Source organism: Canis lupus, chromosome 8 (assembly GCF_011100685.1).
Source record: "Canis lupus familiaris isolate Mischka breed German Shepherd chromosome 8, alternate assembly UU_Cfam_GSD_1.0, whole genome shotgun sequence".
In the NCBI taxonomy this organism is placed as follows: domain Eukaryota; kingdom Metazoa; phylum Chordata; class Mammalia; order Carnivora; family Canidae; genus Canis; species Canis lupus.
In genome coordinates, this window is record NC_049229.1 from 49,453,147 (window position 1) to 49,472,953 (window position 19,807).

General features: G+C 38.6%; 1 protein-coding gene across 8 annotated transcripts in view; it reads left to right on the forward strand.

Annotated features, from left to right (window-relative positions):
* Nucleotides 1-18,566, forward strand: part of GPATCH2L (G-patch domain containing 2 like) — a 55,781-nt gene extending 37,215 nt beyond the window's left edge. For 4 of the 8 annotated variants that reach the window (XM_038545347.1, XM_038545344.1, XM_038545345.1 and 1 more), the window contains 2 exons: nt 7,157-7,251; nt 13,565-18,566. In XM_038545347.1, coding sequence (XP_038401275.1) covers nt 7,157-7,251; nt 13,565-13,725 — 256 coding nt within the window. In that variant the 3' untranslated portion in view covers nt 13,726-18,566. Of the gene's footprint in view, nt 1-7,156; nt 7,266-9,302; nt 9,431-13,564 lie in introns of those variants that run through there. The other 4 variants (XM_038545348.1, XR_005363563.1, XR_005363564.1 and 1 more) reach the window with 4 other exon arrangements.
* The last annotated feature ends 1,241 nt before the right edge of the window (nt 18,567-19,807 follow it).

The window sequence follows — 19,807 nt, forward strand, 5'->3', positions numbered from 1 at the left end:
TTTTCTTATCTCGAAAATGGAAATATTCATTTTTTATTGGGCTAATGGGGATCAAAACAAAATATTTGACCATTTAGCATACTGGTAGCTAATATCATTTTTGTTACATTGCCACTACTACCATGTCCTTAGGATAATTACAGCTTTATAAACTTCAGGTTGGCTTCCAGAGTCATTTGCTAATGAGATGTCGTACAGATTCTTGAGGTGCATAAATAGCCTCAGATGGACTATAAGAGGAGGCATTTGGACAGTGTTTGAGTAAAAAAGAGAAACCTTCCTCCCATTAGAGAGTTGAAATGTGATAGCCTGTGCTCATTGTAATTCATTTTATCTGTTCACAAACGTTATGATCTGCATATCAGAGTTGTGTGCCCAGCTGGCTATGCCACTTGACAAGGAGTTTCAAAGAGCAAGAAGAAGACTCAATTCACGCTATTAATTTTGACCTTTGGTGCCATAGTAAACAGCCTCAGGTTTTACCTCAGGGCTAAGGGGAAAGAACCTTTTATTAGTCCCATATCTGCTGGGGATGCTGTGATGCACAGCAGCCCTTGCCCACCTCTTCAGTGCCTTAGCCTTGGCCATGTGTGAGGAAATGTTTCTGCTGTGATATTGTCCACAAAGCTGCCCTGTCCTACTGGAACTTCCTGTCATAGAGTGTACAGCTCTTGAATCTTTTGTCCTTCACCGGATGGTCTTGTTGACAGCAGCTCTCAGCTGGCTGGCATCTTACTGCCTGAGCGGGGCGATGAAAGCATTTTCCCTCTCCGGCCACTGTAATGGACCCAACTTTCCGATCGGTGCAGAACTTTTCTGCTCCTGTGGGGTGGCATGTGACCACTCTGAGATATATGCCAACCTTGGCCCAGCCAAGGGAAGGAGCATGCAGAGACTTTTCAGGTGCTAGTGAGCTGTTTGGCCCTGACTGCTGCAGGTTAGGTTTGTGGATTAGGTTTGAGTGAAAACACTATTAGAATTGCTGGGATCTCTTCCTGTTAGATAAGCCTCCTCTGTGTCCTCTAATTGTGGTTTTCTGTCACTAGCTGCTGCTAATGTCAGGCCCAGACCCTATACTGTGTGCAAATCTCAGAAAATAGTTCCCTTACTGGGTGTTTCATAAATGTCAGTTAACCCCAAAGATAAAATCACATGTGAGGAAGGAAGGAATTTACTTCCCTAAATTTAATCCTCCTTTCCTTCATTTTACCTTAGCATTTTGTTCTTTGATTACAGCTCAATGTCTTGTATCTGTTCTTTACACATCGACCTTCCTCACTATGTCGCTCTGGGGGGGCGGGCCCTCTGCTCGGTCATCTTGTGTATACCCTCTCCACATCCAGCAGAGTGCTTTACATAGGGTAGGCCTCCATAAATTTGTGTTAACAATAATTGAGGGGAGTAGATTAGTAATTAAGGAGAATAATTGGAATATATGATATATATGACCTTTGGTCCTTAGAAATATCAATAATTTTTTCTCCCGATATTACTTGTTTGTATGTGCCTAAGAAAAAAAATACAGCAAATAAATACCTTTTCACAAGAAATTTTTTTTTTATTTTCCATGTTAAATAAGTGAACTTTTCAATGGATTTTAAAATTGAGTGATTTTTTGAAGGTGAACTATTCCTTAAATTGGCTTGCCATTGACAGATAAAGACTGTTTTCACTCCTAAGGAGCGACTCTAAACATCTTTGTTCTGAATCTAAAGCAGCCACTTCAGTTATTTTTTGCCAACATTGGTTCTATTAAACATGCATGTATTTCTCAAAGTAATTTTTTTTCCCCCTAAAAGTACATTCCTGCCCCAGGGACATAGTGATCTGCCCAGTTTCCTAAGTAACACTGCAGTTTTAACAACTCACCTGATCTTTCAGTTACCTGCACTGAAAAGTGAAATAGAAATGTTGTGTTTATGTGTGGATACACAGAATACTCTTTCAATTAATTGCTAATCTTCAGCATTCACCTTCACATTTATGAAATGAATTTAGTTACTTTTCCTGAAGTCAGATTTTTTTTTTTTGAAGTCAGATTTTTAAAGACTGTATCTGTTGCTCTTAATGCTCATTCCCGACCCCTCACCCCACCCCTCATTAGTCCTTTTTGGCCAGTGCTGCTGGATGTGGTATTTTTAAGGGAAATACTTATGCCTGTGAAAGGAGGAGTGCCCCCAAGAACTCCCGAGGCCCAGATTAGATGATACAGAACCAGGGTAGCCTGTCTTTTCTCTAGGGTAATTGCTTGTATACTAGGGAACAGCATTTTTACTTAAATTAATTTTCATTTAATCATTCTGTTATTCTTTAGGTTAAATTTTTAGATCTTTTATTAACTGGTTGGCTTTGGGAATTTGGCTTTTTTTTTTTTTTTTTAACTCAGTAATTTACACAGCAGGTAGAAGCTTACTGGTTCTTCTCTCACCCCAGCGTGGTGGGCATGCATATTTTGTAAAAATCTGCTTACGTGATTCTGATAACCATTGCCACTTCTATTGAGAAAGAAGTTTTCACCTGGTAGAAATTTCAGCCGAACTGATACTTAGCCTTTTGGCCCCCTGAATAATTGAAAGATTCCCCTTCCTGTACATACAGTACATGATTTGCAACACAGGAATGACTGTATACTGCTCTTGACAAAGAGTTTTTTAAAATCTTGTTAAATCTTCTACCTGTTATACCTCCAAGGGAGGGGGCTGTGTGTATTGGTGAGAAGGGAAAGCTCTGACTTTCCCTGTCCTTTGTGAGAGCTGTTTGCGTGTTGACCCTTTTCAATTTCTATCTTGTGAAAGTAGACAGATACCATCGAAGCAAACGAACACAAATTAAAGACACAACACACTGGGAAGAAAGGGAGCCAAATGAAGAGTGGGGGAAGGTCATATTTTTTCCCCTTTCCTTAATTTCTTATGTCTGTAGTTATTGATATGGAATTATTTGGGACAAATGGAAATTGGAACTGCCTCTTGAATAGGGAGCTGGGGCTGCAGCAGGTGCATACTCCCATGCTCAGGATCCCAAAAATAACACAAGGGGCCCTTCCAATACCACATGGATTATTCTCCACTCCTGAACAGGGTGTCCTAATGTTCGGAATGTGCTATACAGCATGGCAGGTTCCATGTCCTGTCTCCTTTTTAAGTCCTCTTGCTCTAAGCTCTAAGCTCTGGGTCTCCAGGCTTCTGGGTCTCTTTCCCTCTTTGTCCTGCAAGGTCCCTTCCAGGCAGACAGAGCCCTCAAAGGGAAAAATAGATTTTTCCCAAGCTGTGAACTCTACTAATTAGTAGTATTCACTTAAAACCAAAAAGAAGGAAAATGTCTTATTGTCCTTTGTAATAATTTGACTGTTTCTCTTTTTCCTTTCCTACATCTTAACTAGTAAGGGGTGTAGTGAGAGACAAATATCCCTTCTGTACTCAGACCTAAGGTGTAATGTTATTTAACTTCTTAGGAAATAGCTCTCCAACCTGGAAATGGTCTTAAGAGAAATGTGTTAAGAGGGAAGGAGCATTAAACTGAGTCTTAGGAATGAACATGGCTTCTCTTTATCCCTGCCTCATTTTCTCTGTTATCCAGATTCTGTAACTAGAAAAGCCGTGTGGCTGGAAGTAAGACTAGGCTACTAGGTCCTATAGGGATGAGACTGTCTCTTGTTCACCACCTCAGTAAAAGCAGTGAACAATGAACGAAGCAAAAAGAACCTCCTGAGCAGAAAGGAAAAATACATACTTTTACAACAAAATAATGTGGTTGACTTCATAAGCTTTATTACCTGGCTGGGTTCCTTACAAAACCTTCAGTTCATTCCTAAGTTATCACCAGAGAATTTTCAAAGTTAGAAGGATTTAGAATGTTCAGGCCAACCATGAAGAATGAGAATGGGGTGATAGAAGTAGATATTTACCACAGAAACAAGTAACAGGTTGGAGGCTTAGCAGTCAGAGGTCATTTAATGTAGGAACAGGTAACCCTGAAGCCCTCCATTACCATCACTGAGTAGGGCAGAGTGGGGATCCAAGAACCAAGGCCTGAAGGGGCGGAGTATGGTAAGGACCACCTGAGTCTTTGTATCTGCAGCAACCCCCTAAGATGTAGTACAGTGTAATGATCTATATGTGTAGTGGTAGGTAAGTAATACTTATTTTCATTTTACTAAAATAAGCGTTTTTAAAAACACCATATTGCTATTTAAAATGATTAAAAGTTTAAATATCTTTGTACATAAATGATTTCATCTTTTTATTCCCAAATGTGTCATTTCTTGAAAATGTGAGATAAATGTTACTGACTAGGTCAGTAAAGGAGGGATAATAGGGGCCCTTAACTGTCTTACTGAAATATATCAAACATACGAAGCTGAAAATGATAGATGGTGTGGAAATAAAAGGCAGTATTTATTTTGTTCAGTCTAAGTGGATACTCCAAGAATTAATATCTTAAGCTGTCTTGAGTACTTTTCTTACTCTTTTCATTTTGCATCTCATAAAATTAAACATTTTGCATCGATCTTGAAGAAGCAATGTTTTTGTTTTTCGTTTTGCAGTTTTTTAAATTAGACTTTTTAATGAAGGATGATGAAATCACATTCAAGTAACCTGCATCCAGATCCAGAAACAGAGCATTATCAGAAAGAACCCCAAAAGCTCCTGGTGCTTTGTCTAGTCACTATCCCTCCTCCCCTCTGCCCCACAGCTCAAGGGTAACCACTGTCCTGACATCTAATAACATAGTTTAGATTGAAAGGATATTAACGTTTAATCTAAAAAGTTTTGGAGAGTCCTTTAATGAGCTTAAGGTAAAGAAGCATGAATATATCTTACTACCCTTTATTTGACTTGTTTTTCTTTCTGAAGTACTTGAGAAGGATGATTGGATTAGAGCAAAGTGGGGCAGCCTGGGTGGCTCAGCGGTTTAGCGTCGCCTTCAGCCCAGGGCATGTTCCTGGAGTCTTGGGATCAAGTCCCGCATCGGGCTCCCTGCATGGAGCCTGCTTATCCCTCTGCCTATGTCTCTGCCTCTCTCTCTCTGTGTCTCTCAGGATAAATAAATAAAATCTTTAAAAAAACCAAAAAGGATTAGAGCAAAGTGGTCATTTTGAGGTCAGATCTGTATGTACTCCAGTACCATGTTTATGAAAAAGATGGGAGTCTTTCTCTGTTTTAAGAAAAACCAAATTTTGGTTTTGAGAATCACTCTCTTCTCTGTCTGTATCTTTGGCTTCAGAGGGAATTACCTCCTCTCCCTTTAGACTGAAGGCCTATCTATGATATTCCATCATCTGTGTTTCTTGTTATTAAACCAACATGCTGATTTATTCTCAGGACTTTGATAAGGTATAAAAAATGAATTGTTTTCCCCTACTTTACACATTAATATTTACATTTCACTTTGGGCATTCAGAATTAACTATTCATGGCTTGGGATACTTAAAAGTTAACTCTTTTCCCACATGGAAGAGAGGGCTATCAATACAAGGTGACTTGGATGGTATTTCCCCAAACATGGGCTTTATACTGTAAATCTCTGCCTATTGTAATGTTGTTTGCATTCCGAAAATCTTATGATTTCAGTTAAATTCTTTTCTTGCTTAAAAATGAATTGATTCTTAAGATTTTGCATATAGAGAAAAGAATATATATTTACATGCATGCTTTTACTTATTTTTTTTTAAGATTTTATTTATTTATTCTTGAGAGACAGAGAGAGGGAGAGGCAGAGACACAGGCAGAGGGAGAAGCAGGCTCCATGCAGGGAGCCCAGTGTGGGACTTGATCCCAGGTCTCCAGGATCACGCCCTGGGCTGAAGGCAGTGCTAAACCGCTGAGCCACCTGGGCTGCCCCCATGCATGCTTCTAAACTGTGGAGCTTGCCAGATTGGGAGCCCTCTGAATAGGAAAATTTGTCCAGACAGTTATCTTGGTGCTTTGTTAACTAGGTGGTCTTAGTTTTGACTGAAGTTCTAGTATTAAGATCATTAAGCCATGAGACTTAATCCCCAGCTGGGATTACCAAATAGGAGTTCAGTCTGGTATAATTTTACTAGATTCCTTTTTATATGTTACATACTCTATTTTTTAAAAATTGTGGTAAATATATATGACATAGAATTTGCCATTTTAGCCACTTTTAACTGTACAGTTGACTATTTGGTTTTTATTTTTTTATTTTTTTTTTTTTATTTTTTTTTCTATTTGGTTTTTAGAACTTTTATTCATTCATATCAGTTCTTGTCAACAGATATTTAATGGCCGTCAGCTAAGTGCCTTGTGCTGAGGTTAGTAGATCATTGGAAAATTATGAAAGAAATATAAATATGGTCCCTGTTCTCTAGGAGATTAAGCCTCATTAGGGAAACAAGATATATGTATACCAGTTAAATAATGATTCATGGTGAGTAAGGCCTTGAATGTTCAAGGAAAGGTGAGAATCAACTAGGTCCTTAATCAGGGGTAGGATCTGTCTAGTTTGAAGAAGGAGGAAGTTTCAGGCAACTAAAATAGCATACCAGCTGTTTAGTGTTAAGTCCATTGTCTTTCAGACAGTCTTTTGCTTTTTTGCAAGCTTTGAAATACCCACTGTTTTGTTACTAGAGTATGCTGAATATTCAGATGAGGGATTATATTATTAGCAAGTAATTAATATTTTTAAAAATCACAGAAATCAAACTTATTTAACTTGTGATACAGACACTTAATAGTGTCTATAAATCCAGATTTATAGTGATAGAAGGGTTAAAATTGCTATTAAAATTCTATGCAAATATCTGTGTTCATGCAGCATTAAACTTTTCAATATATTACCACTTGGGAGTAGGTATTTCATTAGTGAGTTTAGAACAATTGCAGTTATAGTTTTTATGAAAAATAATTGTACAAAAATCAGCATGTAATGAAACACATTTATTGAAATTAATCTTGAGTGTCTGCTATTCTGAAATTAGGTAAGAAGTTTAGAATGGGTATATATTGTGCATAAAGAATGAGTTATGATTAATCCTGAATAATCTTGTACGTGACACTTGATGACAAAGAATGGTGCCTGTCTTGTTAGTGTATATCTGTATTGGGTCAGGGATTTTATCTGGGCTGAACATAATGTCTTACAATAAGAATTACAGAGTGAAAACAATGTTTTTTCTTTCTCATATCTGCAGACAGGCAAACATACACTTGGGACCCCCATGTTCACGTGACATCAAGAGGAAGCGGAAACCTGTGGCCACAGCATCTCTCTCTACCCCAAATGCAGGTAACTGTATGTAGTTATCATTTATTGAGCACCTACTGTGTGTCAGGCACTAAGTTATGTTTTATATACCTTTTATATACCTTTATGTTTTATATAACTTTTATGATAAGCTAGATCATTTTATTTCCATTTTACTTGGGGAAATGAGAATGTGAGAGGAATTTGCCCAAGGTCACACTCATATTAAGAATTCAAGCCTAGGGCAGCCCCGGTGGCTCAGCAGTTTAGCGCCATCTTTGGCCCAGAGTATGATCCAAGAGACCCGGGATCAAGTCCCACGTCAGGCTCCCTACATGGAGCGTGCTTCTCCCTCTGCCTGTGTCTCTGCCTCTCTCTCTCTCTCTCTCTCTCTCTCTCTCTCTCTCTCTGTCTCTCCCCTCTCTGTGTATTCTCATGAATAAATAAATAAAATCTTAAAAAAAAAGAATTCAAGCCTAGTTCTCTCTAACCCTGAAATCTGTGCTTTTACACTGTGTCATGTGGCTTGTTTGAATCCCGGTATTCTACAATCAGCAATCTTTAGTCATCTGTGCTTTTGTCCTAGCACAGATAGGAAATTAGGTCTGTGTTAATGAAAATCCAGTTAGGGTGGTGGTTTATTCAGTAGCCAAGGAGTCACATGGATTTATTTACTCTCTTACTTGGTACATAGTATAATAACTTCTCACTGTTTTTATGTGTAGTAGAGTGCTAATACTTTTACTAGTCATGAAATTTCTAATTAAAAACTATTTTTCAAGTTAAAACCTTTTAGCTTTCTGGGCAAAACCTGTTGGTTGGAAACCAAAATAGTGATTATCTTTGGTGAAGGGGTAGTGACTAAGAGAGGACATAATCAGAAGTCTGAGAAGTGCTCTATGTCATCAACTGGGTAGGAATATATTTTTACATATATATGTATATTTTTACATATATATATGAGTTGTATGTTTATGATTTATACACTTTACATGTATGTTATCCTTAAAAAATTGGGGGGTAGTTGCTATTTATATCAGAAATAATACTGAATGTAGGTATTTTTCTTTGAAGTTAAGAAAAGGTAGTTAAACATAATTGGTAATCAGGAAATACTGTGTTATTTCAATACAGTTGAGGATGAATTGCTCCGGATAAAAAGATCATGTCTGTTTGTATGACCTATCAGAAATACCTATAGTTACTTTATTGATGATGGTGAATTCACTCTGAGGAAACTGAGTATATCATAGATTATTTTCTTCAGAAAATACTATGTATTATATAGATCAGATCAGTTGATTGATGAGTGAAGAGTAGAGTTCAGAAATAGGAAACTCTGTCCCCCTCCCTTAATTTAGAAAGTTTCAACATACTTTGAAATTGACCTCTTTGAGCTTCTGTTTGGGGCAGCTGCTTGATAATGGTTCTTACTGGACAATCTTAATCACATGTCTGATAATTATAATAAATTTTTTCTAGTGATTTCTACATGGCCATGCTCTGAGCTGATTACTTTGCATGGATTATTTCACTTAATCTTTGCAACAAGTAAAAGGGAGATGCTGTTTTTTGGTTTTTTTTTTTTTCCTAGGGAGATGCTGTTTTTATTCCCAATTTACACCTGAGAAAATTGAGGCTTATAGAGAGAGGTTTAATCCCTTGTCCAAAGTCACATGGATGATAAATTGTGGGGCCAAGGTCAAATTGATTTCCCTATGACGCTAGTGAGCCTGCCCTCTTACATACTTCAGGTATTTTGTGTTATGTAAGATAGCATTGGTTCCAAATTAAGACTGTATCAAAATCCAGTCTGTGGTATTGGAAGTATTAAAACAGTCTCCCCTCTTTTATCTTTTGTTCTTTCTTCCCCTCAATATCCAGCTTCTATTTTTAGCTTTTAATGTTCAGAAGACAACTGTTGAGAAGAGTTTAAAAACCTATTCCATACTCAAATCAGGAAATGTTACTGGGGGTACTAAACAAGACTTCGGCATTAAGCATTTCTCCTACTGAGCCCAACTCCTCCTCTCACTTGTTGACTAAGGTCTGCTTCACTGAACATTTTCTTTTTTTTCTATCCACAACCTGAGTGCCCCATGGAGGTGAAGGACACAGCCCGAGCCCGCGCCATCAGTCAGTAGAACAAATGGGCTTGCTCTGCCTAACATCGGGCCATCTCGGATTCCACCTCTTTTATAGAAATGAGTGATGAAGAGAGGTGCGTTCCGCTTTGCCGCTGTATTAATACACATCAGGGGCCAGCTCCTGGCACTAAATCACGCTACTGCATACATCTGTTATCGGACTCTTCACCAGTGTGATGAACACGACTGCAGATAGAGGCTTCCTTGTGTCATTCTTTATAGGATTTTCCTAAAAGAATAAATAGCTCAGATCTCTGCCAACACTCTCCCCTGTCACTGTGATGAATTCAGCTTCTTTCTTAAACATGCAGCCACAAATCTTTTCCCTTTTCCCCACCCCCAATGGTGGAAAGTTTTGAGTTGAGATTGACTGAATTTAAAGGTATTAATAAGGCTAGAGAGGTGAAGAGCAGAAAAGAGTAACTTGTCTTCCTTGTCTTTTTATATTAATACTCAGGAAAGACCAGAGAAAAAGACCTTTTCATTAGGGTCATTAAGTAGATTCTTCTTGAAAGAGTAGCACCTTTATTTTCTTCTTTTTATCTCCACTCCCCTTCCCTTTATGGCTTTATAACCTGCACAGAACCACCCTTGGATTTTAGCAAGTAACTGTCTAAACCTGCTTCTGTTTCCATAATAGCAGAACAGGGAATGCCCAGAACAGAACAGGGAATGCCCAGAACAGGGGAAGTCTTTACCTCATGCTGAAGTGAATTGGCTCTGTATGCTCTTAAAGAATGTAATTGGAAAAGAAAAGATGGGTTATTTTCCTCTAAGATTTGAGATTAGCTATAAGAAAGAAACATAAGAAACTCGAAAACCAGATTTCTTTTTTTTTTTTTTTTAAGATTTTATTTATTTATTCATGAGAGACACACAGAGAGAGGCAGAGACACAGGCAGAGGGAGAAGCAGACTCCATGCAGGGAGCCCGATGTGGGACTCGATCCCAGGACTCTAGGATCACACCCTGGGCCGAAGGCAGGCGCTAAACCACTGAGCCACCCAGGGATCCCGAAAACCAGATTTCATTTCTGAGATGATTTTTCTTCATCAGAATGACAAGAATGGAACCTTTGGTGTACGAATCCCATTCCTTCAAAAATTAAACACATGGCTCTAGGTAAAGGAGAATTAAGCGAATGATAAAGACATTGTATTCAGAGCCCTATTTTGGCCATTCCCAAAGCCTCTTCTGACCTTCCTGTCCCTGGTGTAGGTTATGTGCCCGTAGAGCAGCAGTTGGAAGGGTACCCAGCAGTTAATCTGTTAACTAGTTAGATCAGATTCCAAATACCAGGCCAGTGCTAGTAGAGATACATTTGCAAGAGCAGGAATTTTATCTCTTTTGTTCACTTCTGTACCCTGAGCATCTAAAAGAATACTCAGCACGGATAATGGTCTCAGTAGATATTTCTCATATGAATAAGTGAATAGAATCTTAAAGCTGAAACAGTTATTCTAAAAATTATTCTTACCCTGTGATGGGATTCAGGAGTTCCATTGTAGGTCAGCCCTTGTCTCAGGTGTCATAGGGCAGATTCTTATTGCCCTTTTTTTTTTTTCTTACTGCTCCTTTTTAACATTTAAATGGTTTTTAAAGTTAAAAGTGTTTTTTTTTCAGTAAATATTAAATGGCTATAAAAACATTTATAGAAGATATACAAGGTGTCAAGAAAAACAACAGCATAAATATCCATGTACCTACCATCTACTTTAAGAAAATGAACATTACCTATAAAATCCTCCCACTGTCCTTTTAAGTAACCATTGTCCTGATATGGTTTTTTGGTTATGTGAATATGTTTTTTGTTGATCATTTATCATTCCTTGGGAGTTTTTTCAGATAGCTTTAACAGATACATAGCTCTCTAAGCAATGTATTGTCTAGTTAGCATTTTTTGGAGACTTGTGTAAATGGGATGTCTTATTTTATAAGTTATAAGTTTCATCCAGTTATGTTTTGAAAATCATTAATGTTGTATCCTGTCAGAGTCCTTTTTTTTTTTTTTTTACTGCCATGTACATATGGTATTCCATTGTATGATATGAGGAGCATACTATAATTAAGCATTCCTGGACATTTGTATTATATCCCATTTTATGCTATTGTGAAAAACAACTGCATTGTTCTGGGAGAGCCATGTGCAAAATTGTTTCTGGGTTACTTCACACTCCTTAGGATGGCTATATCAAGGAACAGGAAACAACAAATGTTAGGAAAGATATAGAGAAATTGGAACCCTTGGGCATTGCCAGTGGGAATGTAAAATATTGCAGCCACTGTGAAACAGAGAATGGTGGTTCCTCAGCATTGTAAACATAGAACTGCCATATGATCCAGCAATTCAGTTTCTAAGTGTATACCCAAAAGAATTGAAAGCATGGATTCAAACAGGTATTTGTACATCCAAGTTCATAGCAACATTATACACAAGAGCTAAAAAGTAGAAGTGACCCACATGTCTCTTGCTGGATAAATCAATAAACAAAATATGGTTTACACTTATAGCTATGGGAGTATTATTTGGCCTTGAAAAGGATGAAGATTCTGACATGCTATAGCATGGATGATGACATAATACTAAGTGAAGTGAGCCAGACACAAAAGGATAAATACTTTGTCATTCGTTATATGAGGTACCTTGAATGGTCAGATATGTAGAGACAAAGTATAGTAATGGTTGCCAGGGCCTGGGGAAGGAGGAGAGGAGGAGTTGGTATTTAATAGGTACAGTATTTCCATTTGAGACAGTGAAGAAGTTCTAGATATGGATGGTGGTGATGCTTGTACAGCAGTATGAGTGTACTTAATGCCACTGAACTGTACATGTAAAAATTATTACAGTGGTAAATTTTGTGTTATGTGTATTTTACTGTAGTAAAAAAAATATAGAGCAAAAACGTTTTCTTAGGATAAGGGTTTTTTTCCCTACTGCAGTTGAATACCGTATAGTAATTGTAGGTACAGTTTTATGAAATTTATTTTCAGCTAAATATGAATGAGTGAGCATGTATGTGCATGTGTTTGTGTGAGAGGGAAAGACCGAGATTTGGGTTGTGGCGTCAAATGTATTTCTTGCTATTGTGGTTGAGGTTCCAAAATGTTTGAAAGCTGTTACCCTCAAGAAGCTCTTGCATATATGCCATAGAGTCATACCCTACAGATTTTTTTTTGCAGTAACTTATAGTAAGAACTCATACTTGAATATGTATGTGAGTGTACATGTAAATCTGAAATTCTTGAGTTCACTTTTGTATATCTTATTCTTTTTCATTAAGAAAAATATTACTGGTCATGACCTACCCAATTGACTTTGTGACCCACAATTTAAATATTACTATTCTAGTTACATTCCTAAGAGTAGGATTATTTGAGTGAGAAGGTAAAACTGAAAATTTTCTAGATTTTGCTGTATTTTAGTGTATGTTCATTTGCTCTAAACAGAGTGGGCGTGATGGTGGTTTGTACCATTCTGTTCAGGAGGCATTTGTAAATGTGAGGACAGTGGTCATCACAATGACTGAGGAGTGCTTTTAGCATTCAGTGAATGGGGTCCAGAATGGTAAGTGTCCTAAGATACACAGGACAACCCTGCACAAGCAATGATTATCATGTTGAGAATGTCTTTGGTGTCCTTGTTGAAAAATGCTGGACTTGAGTTTGTGATTTTTCTTATGATATGCTATTTATTGGAAACACTGTGTTACTGGAGGCGTAGCGTGTAACAGAAAGAGCCTAGGGCTTGAAGTCCAGTGTCTGGTTTGAATATTGCTACCTACTTAACCAGCTCTGTTGGGTTCCTGAACAACATATCTGTTCTATCTTTGCCTCAGTGTTTTGATCCAGAAAATGGAGATGACAGTTCCTACCTCCAAGGGTTTGCATTAGGAAATCAGATTATGGTTGTACAGTATCTACATAGCATAGTACCTGGCACATAAGTGCAATAAATGATCATGACTACATTATGAATTTATAGTATATGAATATGAATTTGTACTGTATTTATATATTTGTTCAGTTGAACCCATTTTTCTCAGGTACAGAAATACTTTACTGAGGAAAAAAAAAGCCTTATGTGGCCTCTTGGGTTCTTAAGTTATAAAATAAAAGGATTCAGAGAATTGTGCATTGATGTGTCTCTGATTCTAATTTGTCTCCCCTTGATCTCTCCTTCCTTCCTTTTATTGTAACCACCTTACCAGTGCACGTGGATGTAGTGGAGCCAACAACACCAGCATCACAGGTCCAGAAACCTCCAAACCCTGAGTGGTTGGTCAGGACCTCTGCCACAGAGAAAGCCACTGACTCAGCTGCAGCTACATTTTTTAAAATGCCACCGGAAAAGAGCCCTGGATACAGCTAAAGAGCAGGATTCCACCCACCAGGAGCCACTGGGTGTTGTGAGATGCATCCTAGACTTGGTATTGCAGAGTCTTGCTTAACATAATTGACATTCCCAGTCCTTTCACCGCCAGGATGATCCTACTTCCAAACAAAGCAGTGGACTTTCTCTTAGAAAATCATGTTGTGGAAATCAGTTTTGTTTTTTTTTTTTTTTAAAGTAAAGTATTGAAGCAGCAATTTTTTTTTTTTTAAAAAAAGGTCATCCTATGCTATCTTTGTTATGTTGTTATCATTGTCCCAACAGCTACCTACAGCTCCTTTTACAGAGCTGTTGCTTTTTGCAGGTATGTCTCTTTTCTTGAAAAACTAGTAACTGCTTTTGCATACTGTTTATGTAGAGCTTTTAATATCATTTGAAGAAGTCCCAAATTTGTAGCCAGTTCTAGACAGATGTAAACACTGAGTTAAGACCTGTGTGTGCGATTGTGTTTACAAGAGATAGAGTTTGCCTTTGAGCATGGTCTTGATTCACTGAGAGTGCCAATAAGCCAAATTCACCAAGTCCTCATTTGGGAGCTTCAGAGGAGACACCAGCAGCATGGACGGTGGGAACTTCTTCCATTTTTCTAAATGGCCCAATGGGATCTTCAGCAGCTGCACCATACTTTGCCTCATCTCCAGAGTTGGTGTTCTCCCATAGAAGGATATGTATATTCATAATATAATGAAGAAATGGTTTAGTTGTTCAGCAAACTTAAAATAGTCTGTGTATTGTGTCTTAATACTTCATGTCATAGTGTAAGCTTTTATGTACTAAATGGGATTTTTATTGTTAGCTTATAGGTCAATAACCTGTAGCAGAAATTCACACTCTATTATAATAATGGCTTCTTGGGGGCCATATTTGGGGAGAAAAATGTCTTTTTGACACGCCTTTATACTTGGCGTGTTTATGACGGCTCAGCTGTGTGTGGAGTTATATATACAGCCATGCCTGAAGTTGGATGCTCCTTTGTCAAAATGAGGAATAAGTGACTGCCTGGAGCTGCTGGAGAGAAGCCGCCCTTTCTAAAAAAGTATTATCAAGAGTGTCTGTCATTCAGGGGCCTAGTTGACAGAAGGGTTCTTTTTTGTACGAGTTGAGTACATTTACTTTGAAATACAGAGAAACGGTCCTCTAAATGCCCACTTCTCTGCTAACAGAACTCCCAGCCCCACCCCTGGGTATTTCCTGTGCTTCCTGAATAGGTGCTGAGTGCAACAGAGCCTCCTTCCCCCCAAAGCGCAGCTGTCCTCTTTCCTCATACAGAATGTGAGGGTGGGCTGCTCTCTCCTGTTCCCTTTAAAAAGGATAGTCCTTCTTAGTGCTAATGCCAGGATTTCCTTGTTGATGGGCACATGTGTGAATCTAGTTGGAGGGGGGATTTGAAACTAATTTAAATGGCACTTTCTGTAAGATGGATAACACATCAGTTGTCCATAACAAGAAGTCTGGTGGAGGGAGGGACAGATGGAGATTATGGGGTTGAGAAGTAGCATTAAAGCCAACCCAGGATCCCCAGGAGTCACCCCTGGTTCTCCTGTCATCCCTCGAGGCTGTATCCATAGCAGTATAGAAAATAAAGTGCCTGTTGAATATGAAGTGGCACTCCCAAGTTGTTTTAGTGCAGAAGGTGGGTTTTATTGTCATATGTGCATTCTTACCTAGTTCCCATCGTGTCCTCAGACACATTTCTGATGTAATTTGTTGGATTTCAGGGAAAAATCCATGGACATAATTTTCTTTGCGCTAAGCTCTGGCTCTTTAAGAGATAGGTCCTATGATCATGGCTTATTCAGACCTCCACAGTCCAGTTAGACTGTTGTTGCCAAGCAGTTCTCTTTTCTACCTGTGATTACAAATAATTTATATATACAACTTTGTTTACATTTTAAACATCTCTAGGATGTACTGCCATTTTACAGAGACGAAAATGGTCACAGAGTATAGCGACTTGCCCAAAAATCACAGGATCGAGTCAAGACTAAAATCCCAGATTTTCAGCCTTCCTCTGCCCTGGGTTATAATCTTTTGTTTTTCGTTGATAGATCTGAGTCACTCTGAGACCCATAATTTTGAAACAGTGTGTCATGAATGTTTATTATCTTTCTTGGGCATGCTTTTCTACATATTTTGAATACATACAATGGGGACTATCCAAAAATGCCATATCTCCCTGTAATAAGTGGGGAAGAAAATTAATTGCCTAAGAAATAGCCATTAATACTTTGCAACACAGGGTTGTAAATTGTGCTCCTCATTTTAAGCTGCTGCATGAGCATGCTGACAGAATTATTAACCAACTTACTTTGCTTGTTTTCTATGAGTCAATTCCAAAGGAATAACCTTAGAATTGAGTGTTTTTTGAATCATAAATTTTAAATTTATTTTTTATATAGCAAAGTGTATATGATACCATACACTGAGTAGTCTGTTACCTTTCAACAAAAGATATAATTTCAAATCAGGTTTTATAGTCTATTGAAAAAACTGATAGCATGACTTCCTTTGAGGATAATCATTGAGCTCACATGTATTTGATCTGCTCAGAAGTGGTAACTGGAGTGGAGTTCCACAGTTCTTACGTATTTCAGGCTTCTGATTTATCCTAGCTTGGCTTCACAATCTGCCTGTCTGATCTTCTGTATTTTCTACAAGGAGCAGAAGTCAAGACATTATCCACTTGCATGAGCATCATTATTAAAAATTAGTGTTGCTTATGCATTTAAGGGAATTTGAGATTGTTTTCCCGATGCAGCATTTTAAAGGGAACAGATTCATTTGCATCACAACTCTTGTGTTGCTTTTTTGGTAAGAACCCATGCAGAAGAGGGAATTAGCTGTTTACATGGTGCCAAATTTAGGTGGGGCAAAGTGTGATCTTTATTGAGTGGTGTGTGCTTGATAAATAAGGTGCATTTAACCTTGAAGTCTTTTGAAATCAAATGCAATTAAAAATATCAGACATTGTTTTACTGAGCTGTGAAACAGGCTGCAAACAAAGCCATTTGGCAGCAGAATGACCAAAAGCTGAAATAAAATTTCTTATTCTGTGATGCTTGTGGCATCCTTTTTGCTAATGAGTAAAGCTCCGCACTGACGACAGGTAATTAAACTATTTATGAATCCCACATAGATGACTGTGATCTATCTTCTTGCATTTTGGCATCAGAAACACAGTCTGGACCACAGCATTGGAAGTTCTGGAGCTGCAGAGGAACAGGGCTATCACAGAGGTCACTTGGAGTCGGACAAATTAGAGTCATGTGAAAGGAGCTAGGCTGGCAGTGTCATTGCTGATGTGAGGGCTTCTCCATTTGGCTCCAGGTGAGGGCTCCTGGTGAAGTTTGATCATTTCAGGTCTTTTCTTTAGTTTGGCTTCATTCCTGTGGTTTGAACCATATGCCTTTTGTTTCCTAGGGAGAAAGCTAAGTAGCAGCATTGGGAGCCGTAGTCAGTGTTCTGTAAGTCTGGTGAGCCTTATCAGAGCCTGGGTGAAAACAGTGGCTAGAACAGACTCTACCAGTGGTGGATATGGTCCAGTTGGGGGTGCAGTTTGCAGGGTGCATCTTGATGCATGGGGTGACAGGAGAGATGGTAAAAGCAGTTTGCCATTGGTGCCAGCTGCTCCCTTTATTAACGCTTGAGCTGTCTTGTCAGTATTTTCTTATCTCCTGCTCCAGTCATGCCAGCTAGTGGAGTTACTAATGGTGGTAGCAGTCAGGATGGGTCCCTACCCCATCAAGAAGTGGTACAGAGGGAAAAGGTGAGGGAATCGGTGGGTTCTGCTGTGACACTAAGTGCAAGGTGGCCCAGAGATGCTTTTACCTACATTAAGATCCCAAAACAGATGAATGTCAAATGCCTGGAAACAGCAGCATTGAAAAGAAGCAAGGGAAGTGAATGATCTTGCTGAAGAGTGTGGATTGTAAGGTTTTTAACAAGCCCAGCAAAACAGACCTCGGGCCAGAAGAAGAGCTTTGGCTGTCACCGCAAATAGACCTGATAAGCACTTGGCAAAACTGCAGGGTTTTTGGAGTGAAAACTTTTCCAAGCACACTATAAAAGAATGAGGCGGATCCCAAAGATGTTCACCAGGGAGGGCAATCTTGGCAAAGTCCCAAAGTGAGAAAGCATGAGGAAGAGAAGGAGAGATGCTTAGTCAGGGGTGCTGGGGCCCCTTGACCACCAGCAGCAGTACGTACTTGCCCCTACCAGACCCACTGAATCGGAAACTGAGGGTGAGCCTGGCAGTCTTACTAGCCCTTTGGGGGACTCTGGTGCACGCCAGTGATTTGAGAACCACAGACTGTGCTGTACTTAAATGTTTTAATATATGGGCATCCCCCTAAGCTCTGAGGTACACTTATATTTCCCTCCATAACTATAGACCTGTTTTGTGAATGATTCTTTGCAGAAACTGTTAATGTCTTTGTTTCCCATGCTTTTTCTTAAAGCCCTTAAAAGATCTCCTGGAAATACTGAGAATGAATGATGTAGAGAAAAATGCCATCAAGGCTATATTTAGGTGGATGGAAACAACCTTTAAAGTGGTTTAAAATATAACAATGAATTTTTAGTCTGTGAATGATAGTCGTTTTTCACAATAGACAGTAAAACATTTGTGTAAGGTACTGCCATCCATGATTTCATGATATTTGTTCATTACATCTTAGATTCCCAGGAAAATGTCGTGTATTCTCCAGCATGATAATGATGAAGTCTTTAAAATATGGCTGACAAAAATGAAAATAATTGGAAGAAAAAACCATCCTGAGTACATAGTGTTGTATAATAAATACTTGTTGTGTTATTGGTGATTTTTTGCTAGGACTTAATCTTGGTACTTCAGAGCATGTAAAAATCAATTTTCAGTGATCCACTTAATCACACACTATTGTCTTTGTTTTACATTTCAGTGATTCTACAGGGCTTGGTGGCCAATAGCAATCGCATGTTCTATTTTTTGTTGTTGTTGTCTAACTCATGGATTCAGCATTTCAGAATATGGTACTCTAATCCTAAAGCTTTGTAATGAAATCACAACCATTTTTTTCTTTGGGTTTTATTTGTATGAATGGGGCTAGGCTCTAATTTATGACTAATGCCCACAAACCCAAGTTTTCTCTGGGAATTTGTGTGGCCAAAGAGGAGTTCTCTGGTATCATTTCTCAGATGTTCATGTTGTTTTGTGTGTAGGGCTTAATTGATAAAGGTGATTAAGTGAGGGCTCAGATCTGGAGAAGAAAGTTTGTTTGAAAGAAGTTTGTTGTTACAGTTGCCCTGGAAACAAGGCACGGCTTGTCACTCAGGACCACAGGACGAACACCAGGTTTGGGTCAGGAGGCAGAAAGAAGACAGGAACAAGCAGTAGGTTTAGGCCAGAGCCTTTATTGGGGTTTCCTCTAGGAAGGCAAAGCATAGTGAACAGTCTAGAAATGGCTAGTTTGACTTATTCTGGGGCCTTTGGGCTGCAATACACTCTGTGGTTATCTGGTACCTGGGCCTGGGGTGATTGCTTCTGGAATGTAACAGGCCAGATGGAGGGGGTATGGCTCCATCACACCTGGTTAGTTTGCACATCAAAAGCATGCTACTGGCTGAATCCTTTGCTAAGAATCAGCTAGCCCTGGGAGGGGCAGTGTTTTCCCAGCCAGAAGGGTTTTTTTTTTTAAATCTGTTAAAACATTGTACTTTATAGAAAAGCAAAAAAAAAAACCATGATTAACACATATGTGTAAGCTGCTAACCTCTCCTTTCAATCTTTGCAGTTTTTTAAAACACCATGTAATTTTTCTTTTCCATCTTGAAAACCAGTTAAAAATACCTCTGGCCAATAATGTTGTTACTGGATGCTTTCAAACTATGGGAATATAAAAAGATTTTTAAGATGTAAATTATGAAAATAAATGTTTTTTTTTCCTCCAGAAGTGAGTTCTGACCCTCGCAGATCCCTCATTCAAATGTTTTTAACTGAAAAAGAAAAAAATATCAGAAAACTTATAAATGGCCTTGATGGCTTTGACTTCAATGAACCCATTTTATGTAGAATCTATGTGTA